The following is a 9,676-nucleotide window of genomic DNA, read 5'->3' as shown; positions in this document are numbered from 1 at the left end:
CCACCAACAGCCTACAGGGCTTTGCTTTTCTCCACATCTCCATCAACAGTTATCTTCCACCTTTTGATGAAGCCATTGTCACAGGTGTGAGGCGCTGTCTCATACGGGTTTTGATTTGCATTACCTGGATGCCTGGTGATATTGGCATTTTTGTGTCTTCTTTTAAACAAAGTCCACTGAGGTCTTTTTCTATTTTTAAATTGGGTTGTTTGTTTTCTAGCCATTGAGTTGCTTTCATTTCTTATAGATTTGGGATATTAACCCTTTATCAGATTCATGATTTTTCAAAGGACCCCTCACAATCTTTAAGTCATCTCCTTGATCTGTTGATTTCCTTTGGGGGTGTTGCAGTTTTCATTTTGTCATAGTCCCACTGGTCTCCTTTCACTTTTGTGGGAACTGATTTTGAGGTCATATTTTAAAACTCAGCACAGACGGATGCCACAGAGCCTTCCCCCTGTTTTATTGTAGGAGCTTTGTGCTTTCAGTTCTTAAATTCGGGTTTTCACTCCACTTGGTTTGATTTTTTCTCTATAGTATACAAGTCTAGATTTGTTCTTCTTCCTGTGAAATCCAGTTTTCCCAGCACCAGGTTTTGAATACTGTTCTGTTTTCATTGTGTACTCTAAGCACCTTTATCAATAATCGGTTGGCCTTAAATGGCTGGATTTGTTTCTGGGTCCTCTGCTCTGTTCCATTGGTCTGTGCATCTATTTTTATTCAATAGCATGCTACATTTTAAAGGTTACCAAGGCTTTGTATTATGTGTTGAAATCAAGTGATGTGATTAGACTTCCAATTTCATTCCTTTAGCCCCAGGTTGCTTTAGTGATTATGGTTTTTAAGAGCATTTAAATATTTTTCTATGGATTGAAAAATATAACCTGGATTTTGATAGGGATTACATTAAACTTTCAAATCACTTTAGATATAAGGGACACTTTAACAATATTAATTCTTTTAATCCAAGAACATAGCATTTCTCTATTTATTTTTCACTTCCGTGTTTTTCATTCATGTTTTATGCTTTTCAACACAGAGATCTTTCCCCTTTCCTAGAGACCATTTGTACTTATTATTTTATAGTTATTTTTTTCTTGGTTTCTTTCCAGGCACTTCACTGCTACAGTATAGAAACGCTACCAATTGGTGGATATTAGCCTTGTATTCTGTAACTTGACTGGATTCATATATTCATTCTTTCAGTGGATCTCTTGAACTTTCGGCACTTAAAATCTTGTCATCTGCACACAGGATAATTTATCATCCCTCCCCTCCCCCGAATTTTAATGGATTTTCTTTCTTTGTCTTTACTTCCTTCTGGAGGTGTGTTCAGTGGCGGTGACAAGTGTGGGTATCCATGTATTGGTCTGGAAATGACAGGAAAAGCTTTCACCTCCTCCTGCTCAAGTATGTATTACTTATGGTTCGTCTATATTGCATTTCTTGCATTGAGGTACATTCCTTCTGTATCTCATTGTGGGGGGTTTCCATCCTAATGCATGTGAATTTCATCAAAAGCATTTACCTCTATTAAAAATGGTTATGTGGTTTTTGGTCTTTTAGCCTATCATTATCATTTACAATGTAGATTTCATAGACTTCATTCCGCAGTACCTCCTCTTTCCTTAACCTCCTCCTCCCACTAATCCCTTTTCTCAACCCCTACCATTTCCAAAAGAGCACCCTTCTACTTTTTTTTTTCCTCTCTAGCTTCTATATATGATTGAAAAACATATAACCCTTGACTTTCCAAATCTGGTATATTTCACTTAACATGATGCTCTTCAGTTCCATTCAAGTCCCTTAAAATGGCTTTATCTCATTCCTCTTTATGACTGAATAAAACTCCATAACAAATAACCCAATCAACAAATGGGCCAAGGACCTGAACAGACACTTCTCAGAGGAGGACATACAATCAATCAACAAGTACATGAAAAAATGCTCACCATCTCCAGCAGTCAGAGAAATGCAAATCAAAACCACCCTAAGATACCATCTCACTCCAGTAAGATTGGCAGCCATTACGAAGTCAAACAACAACAAGTGCTGGCCAGGATGTGGGGAAAAGGGCACTCTTGTACATTGCTGGTGGCACTGCAAATTGGTGCGGCCAATTTGGAAAGCAGTATGGAGATTCCTGGGAAAGCTGGGAATGGAACCATCATTTGACCCAGCTATTGACCTTCTCGGACTATTCCCTGAAGACCTTAAAAGAGCGTACTACAGGGATACTGCCACATCAATGTTCATAGCAGCACAATTCACAATAGCTAGACTGTGGAACCAACACAGATGCCCTTCAATAGATGAATGGATAAAAAAATGTGGCATTTATAGACCATGGAGTATTATGCATCACTAAAAAATGACAAAATCATGGAATTTGCAGGGAAATGGATGGCACTAGAGCAGATTATGCTTAGTGAAGCTAGCCAATCCCTAAAAAACAAATACCAAACGTCCTCTTTGACATAATGAGAGCAACTAAGAACAGTGCAGGGAGGAAGAGCAGGAAGAAAAGATTAACATTAAATAGAGACATGAGGTGGGAGGGAAAGGGAGAGAAAAGGGAAATTGCATGGAAATGGAGGGAGACCCTCATTGCTATACAAAATTATATATAAGAGGTTGTGAGGGGGATGGGAAAATAAACAAGGAGAAAAATGAATTACAGTAGATGGGGTAGAGAGAGAAGATGGGAGGGGAGGGGAGGGGGGATAGTAGAGGATAGGAAAGGTAGCAGAATACAACAGTTACTAATAGGGCATTATGTAAAATTGTGGATGTGTAACTGATGTGATTCTGCAATCTGTATTTGGGGTAAAAATGGGAGTTCATAACCCACTTGAATCAAATGTATGAAATATGATATGTCAAGAGCTTTGTAATGCTTTGAACAACCAATATATATATATATATATATATATATATATATACATATATATATATATATACCAAAAAATAAAAATTAAAAAAATAAAACTCCATCATGCACATACATTACATTTTTTTTTATCCATTTATCCACGGACAGACACATACATGATTCCATAACTTGGTTACCATGAATTGTTGTACTGTACATATCACTATATATGCTGATTTTAGATCTTTTGATTTTTTTATTGGTTTATTTTGGTTCTTTTAAATAAATTCTAAGACATGGTATAGCTGTGTCCTATGGTGGTTCCATTCATAGATTTGGGGGACTCTGTAGTGATTTCTACAGTGGCTGTGAAAAATTTATATTTTTCCCAACAATGTGCAAGTGTTCCTTTCTCCTTACCTCCAAACCAGTGATTATTGTTATTTGCATTCTTAATGATTGCCATTTTAACTGGAGTGAGATTAAGTAGTAGAGTAGAGTAGCAAAGATTTTCTCTCATTCTGAAGATTCTCTCTTCACATTCTTAATTATTTCCCTTGCTATGTAAAAGCTTTTTCATTTGATGCCATCCTGTTTATTAATTATTGGTATTATACCAATTAATTATTGATATAATACCAATTAATTATTGGTATTATTTCTTTTAGGAATTCTAATGAGGAAGTCACCCCTGAACCCATATGTTGGAGCACTGAGCCTGTGTTTTCTTCTAGGAGTTGCAAAGTCTCTGGTCTAATTCCTAGATCTCCCATTCATTCTGAGTTGACTTTTGTGCAGGTGAGAGATAGGGATCCGGTTTCATTCTTCTATGTACGGATTTCCAGTTTTCCCAGCATCTTTTGTCACAAGGGCTCTTTTGTTTGCCTTTGTCAAGGTCAGATGACTTTATCTGCCTGGGTTTGTTTCTGTCTTCTCTTCCCTTGGTCTGCATATATATTCTTAGGCCAGGACCTGACTGCTTTTGTCATGATAGTCTTGTGATATAATTTGAAGTCAGGTATTGGGATACCTCCAACATTGCTCATTTTGCTCAGAATTGCTTCAGGAATTCTGGGTCTTTCATTATTCCTTATGAATTTTAGCACTTTTTTGGACACCGTTGTGCAAGCATGAGCTCTGATTTCCTGCAATTCAGTCCTCAGTACTTCTCTTTTTCCCCCTCTCATTCCTTCCTTTGTTCCCTTTCCTCTACCTATTGGTTTCTGTTTTATTTTTAATGTATTTAATAGTTTCACTTAAAATTAATGCAGTATAGATAAACATAAAGGTAAAATTCAGTGAGGGAGAGGCAGGCGGGGCTGGAAAAGAAAAGAACGGGGGACAGAACTGACCAAACCATCCTGTGTGCATGTACGTCTTCTTCTGAGAAATGTCCATTCAGGTCCTTAGCCCACTTTTAAAGAAGCTGTTTGTTTTCTCACTATTGAGTTGTTTCTTTATACATTTCCATTCTTCTCTGTTTCTTCATTTTATGCTCCTAATATGCTTCATTTTCTTTTAGATGACTTTTGAGGCATAGAGATTCTGATTTTGATAAGTTCCACCATGACTATTTTTTGCTTTATTTTTCATTTGTTTGATGTAGGATGTAAAACTCCATTGCAAAATCTAAGATAATGAAGACATTACTCTGTTTTCTTCTAAGAATTTTTATGATATTAACCATTACACTAAAAACTATTGAACATTTTTTGAGTTAATTTTTGTACATGTTGTGCCTTCCAATTAGGGGTCTTCTAGCCAACAAAGCAGGCTATCAGAAGTGGAGGAGACTTTACCCCAAAACAGGAGTCAAAAAGTTCATCACCACCAGATGTCCCTTAAGAAATGCTCAAGAGAGTTATTCAAGCTGAACGAGAGCCCACTAATGAGTAAAACAAAAACATACAGAAATGTATAAAACTCACGAGTAAAACACTCAAATTCAGAATATTCTAATACTGTCCACAGTGGTATATAAATCACAGAGATTTTTAGTATGATATTTAAAAGACTAAACTATTAACATACTAGGAACAATAATATGTTAAGCAAATGAAATATAAAAAGACACCCTCCATTTATAAACACATAAAATGAACCCATTATTACATATAATTATAATGCAATAATAAACCAAGACACACAGGAGCAAGCGAGAGAAAGAAAACACACTGGGGGTTAAAATGGAGCAAACTGAGCTTTATGTATTTGTCAATGTGTTACAATGAACTCCACTATTATATATAACTACAATGCAATAATAAAGAAGACACAAATTGGAAAACTGGTGTATAAAAATGTTCAGTATTGAGAATCATCCAAGTAATGCAACAAAACCACAATGAGAAGTCATCTTGCACCAGTTAGAATTGCTACTCATTATGAAGACCAAAAATAGCTGGTGTTGGTGAGGACTCACTGAGCACCATTGGCAGAAAAGTAAATTAGTACAGCCATTAGGGGAAACAGTATGGAGATTCATCAAAAAATTAAAAATAGAATTACCATATGATCCAACAACATCACCAATGCATTTATGTACAAATGATATGGAATCAGTATGTCAAGACACATGCCCAGCCCCACCATTACTCACAATATCTAAGACATGAAATCAACCCAAATGCTCATCATCAGATGATCAGAAAAAGAATACGTGGTCTATATACACAGTGGAATCCACAAAAAAGTAAAACAGAAGTTCCATGCTTTACTACAACATGGAACTTGGAGGACTTCATGTTTAAAAAAAGAGCCAAACATAGAAAGGCAAACACTGCATGAACTCACACATAGGTGGACTCTTAATAAGGCTGACTTGTAGGCACAGAATGAAGTGGTGACTACCAGAAGCTGCAAGGAGGAAACTTAAGTGGCTTGGTAAAGAACATGAAATCTCTGGGAGAAAGGAGAAATAACTTCGCAAATTATATTGCAAATCCTGATGAAAAGAAAAAGTGGAAAGAAAACATACAGAATGGGGCAGGTGCTGTCAAAACACACACCAAAAAGGGGCAAGTATCCAAAATATATTCAAGTCAAAAACAAAAATATGAGCTACATAATTACAGAAGAGTAAAGGATTGAAAAGCTATTGCTCCATGGAAGACCACCAGTCTCCAACAAGCATAAGCAAAGGCGCTCCGTCGGTCAGAGAAATTCACATCAGAGGCACAGCGATATTCCACTTTTCAGCCACTAGGAGGCTATGATCATAATTTTTCCATTATTGTCAAAACAGAACCTTTATTAGTTTTCATCAGAAAGTGCTTGCTTTACAGAAGAAATTGTAATAACTACGTATAAAGAGTAATCATGTTTTGGAAATCATCATTTTTTTAAAAAATGAGAGCATTGGGCTGGAGATATAGCTCAGTTTGTAGCATGCTTGCCTCACATGCATAAGGCCCTGGGTTCAATCCCCAGCATCACACACACAAATGAGCATTATCTATGTTTAATTTTAATATTAGTATGATAATAGTAAAGCAGTATTATCATTGTTATCCTACTCTGATTAGTTATATAAACACAATGATACACCCTGATAGAATCACAAAAGCATGAATACAACCCACTCCAATTCAGTGCCCCCAACTCCCCTCCCTCCACTTCACCTCTTCAATCCATTTTCCATTTATACTTGTTTTTTTTTCTTTTTAATTAGTGACCTGTGGATGTTTTCAAGTCTAGGACTCGCCATGCCACATCCATGCTTGCACATACAAAAGTTAGGTCAGAATCATTCCACTGTTCTTCCCTTTCCCCATCCTTTCTTCATCCTCCTCAATTGGTATCATCTCCTCTACTGATTCTTCCTCTGTTTTGATGAAACTCTCTCTCCCTTTATTTTTAAGAAAAAAAAATATTGGCAACCTGATGTTATAACCTGAGATATTGTAGTGAATGTAAAATATGTCAGCCACTCCTAAAAACATTTTGGTGAGTTCTCAAAAATGTGACTGTAAATATCCCAGGATCCTGTCATCTCACTCCTAGGAAAATTCTCCAAATGATTGAAAAAAAATATGGTTAAACAAATAAATGTACATGCGGGCTGATAGCAGTATTATTTAAAACACGTAACATATGGACATTACCCAAGTGTACACCAATAGGTGAATAAATGAGCAACTTCTGTATATACATATAGTAGAATATAACTCAGGCACAAGAAGGAAAGGCTCAAATTAACTTTAACCAGTGAAACAGTCCAAAAGGAGGAAGGAGGGAATGAGAGAGAAAAGACAGAAACCAAGAAAGGAAAGAAGGAAGAAGTAAAGAAAGAAAACATCAGGAGTCAAAATGGATGTATTCATATCTGAGACTTCCTCTTGGCTATCACCATGAATCAAATGGCCAAACCATGTTCAAGGCATATTCTGTTATGTCAAAAATCCAATCAATGTTTTTATGAAAACTAAGGTCACAGAAAGGTTAGAATCAATCTTAATCACACAGTCTCTCCTGATCAGAAATGAGGCAAATGAGAGGAAATATCTCAAAGAAATGCATGGAAGAATAAATGAAGTTACATGTCTAAAAGCAACAAGCACGGTTTTCATATGGTAACCAATTTGCCATGATGCTGGTATAATTATCATTCCATTTCCACCAAGGAAAACAAGAACACAATCAAGTTAAGGTGAACAATATTAACATTCAAGAAGATAATTTTAAAACAGTACTTCATTTTAATAGACCCTTAGTTGTGCATATTTAGGTGCTAAATATGATGGAGATTTCAGAAACATCAAATCAGGGTAATTAACATATACATCACAGCAAATATCCATTATTTTTTGTGGCTAGAACATTGAAAATCATGAAGAGGATAATTTTTGAGGAAATCATGTCAGCCTTGGCACATTAAGTGCTTTAAATATCAAATTAGGGCTGTGAGAAGAGGTACAAACCTATAATCCCAGCTACACTAGTGGCTGATGCAGGAGGATTGCAAGTTTGAGGACTGCTACACCTTAGCAAGACCCTGTTGGAACCGCCCTCCGACACAGGTTGAGGAGAATCACTAGACCAGCTAGTGAGTGCCTCCAGGCTGAGCGAGAGTGTGAGTGTCTCGACCCAGCCCACCACCCTGCCTGGCAAAAGTCGGGAGTTGAGTCAGCTGAGATGGCGCAGCAACTCAGTTTATTGTGGAGGGAGAGGACTTATATAGAGAGAGGAGAAGAGAGGTGGGGGCAAAGGCAGGGGCCAATCAGAGATCGGAGTGTCCCCCAGATTGGGGTAGCCTAGGCACCCCAGTTACAGAAACAGAGACCCATTACCCTAGTTGCAGAAAAAGAGCCCCGTTACCCTAGTTACAGAAACAATACCCTGTTAGGTATGTGTGCCCCGTTGCTGGGGAGTTATTCTTTATGTTTGCGGAAGCCATATCTTGGGGCCATTCAGGCACGTATATGGAAGCCATTTCTCAAGATCTAACTGTCATGTACATGGAAAATCACAAAACCAGAATCACAAGACTGGGGATTTCTTTGTCCCCAGCGATTGCACTTCCATGGTCAGCAGAGGTCCCAACAAGACCCTACCTCAAAATGAAAAGTAAGAAGGGCTCAAGATGTAGCTCAGTGGTAGAAATTAGAAATATGTGGAATACTTATAAGCAAACTTACCAAAAAATTTACCCTCAAGGATCATGTACACAAAAGAAATATTTTAAAGGAATTTCTAAAGGAGTTGTTGAAGATAAGCAAATAAAATGCCATCTACACAAAAGCCTTTCCCACTCTGGAAGGACTAGATTGTGTGTTTTAGGGAGGACACTGAAAATCACATCATCTGACATGGGGCACACAACTCCCCCTTAGTTCTGAGGATCTACGTTCAGAACTCAGTGATCCCACAAAGACAAGAGGCTGCTCTGCTGAGGAGTCTCCCCAGGGCCCCCTTCACATCCTTGTTCCTCAGGCTGTAGATGAAGGGGTTCAGCATGGGGGTGACCACAGTGCACATCACTGAGGCAACGGAGCTTGCCTGGGAAGAGTGGGTCACAGAAGAACTGAGGTAAACCCCAACTCTTGTTCCATAGAACAAGAAGACCACACAGAGGTGGGACCCACAGGTGGAGAAGGCTTTATACTTGCTCTCCATGGAGGACATCCTCATTAAGGAGGAGACAATCTGAGAGTAAGAGAAGAGGATCCCAGTGTCAGGGAACACACCCAGCAGGGCACCTGCCACATAGGTAAAGATGTTATTGATGAGGGCATCAGAGCCGGCCACCTTGAGAAGCTGAGCCAGTTCACAGAAGAAATGTGGGATTTCAGTGCCCATAGAGAAGGTCAGTCTTTTCACCAGTAGAATCTGAATCAGGGAGATCCAGAACATGATGAGCCAAGACAGCAGCACCAGGAGGACACACAGCCGGGGGTTCATGATGACTGTGTAGTTCAGGGGGTGGCAGATGGCCACAAAGCGGTCAAAGGCCATCACAGTCAGTAAAAAATTATCCACTCCAAGGAAAATAATATAAAAGTACACTTGAGAGAGGCATTCTCGGTAGGAGATGTCTTTGCTGTGTGCCTGGATGTTCACCAGCATCTTGGGGATGGTGGTAGAAGTGAAACAGATTTCCACAAAGGACAGGTTGGAGAGGAAGAAGTACATGGGGGTGTGGAGGTGGGAGTCAGAGCTGACAGCCAGGATGATGAGCAGGTTCCCAATCACTGTGTCCAGGTACATGGACAGGAACAGTCCAAAGAGGAGGGGCTGCAGGTCTGGATCCTCTGAGAGGCCCAGGAGGAGGAAGTGGGATAGGACTGTCTGGTTCTCTGCTTCCAT

At 38.7% G+C, this 9,676-nt stretch overlaps 1 protein-coding gene across 1 annotated transcript; it reads right to left on the bottom strand.

Annotated features, from left to right (window-relative positions):
- Positions 1-8,719: 8,719 nt before the first annotated feature.
- LOC144253909 (olfactory receptor 7D4-like) lies at positions 8,720-9,676 on the bottom strand. The gene has a single exon (XM_077796561.1). It carries the CDS (start codon positions 9,674-9,676, stop codon positions 8,720-8,722), a length of 957 nt encoding a protein of 318 aa, XP_077652687.1.

The sequence above is a fragment of the Urocitellus parryii genome, chromosome 3 (genome assembly GCF_045843805.1).
Source record: "Urocitellus parryii isolate mUroPar1 chromosome 3, mUroPar1.hap1, whole genome shotgun sequence".
NCBI lineage: Eukaryota > Metazoa > Chordata > Mammalia > Rodentia > Sciuridae > Urocitellus > Urocitellus parryii.
This window is presented reverse-complemented; position numbering and strand designations above follow the sequence as displayed.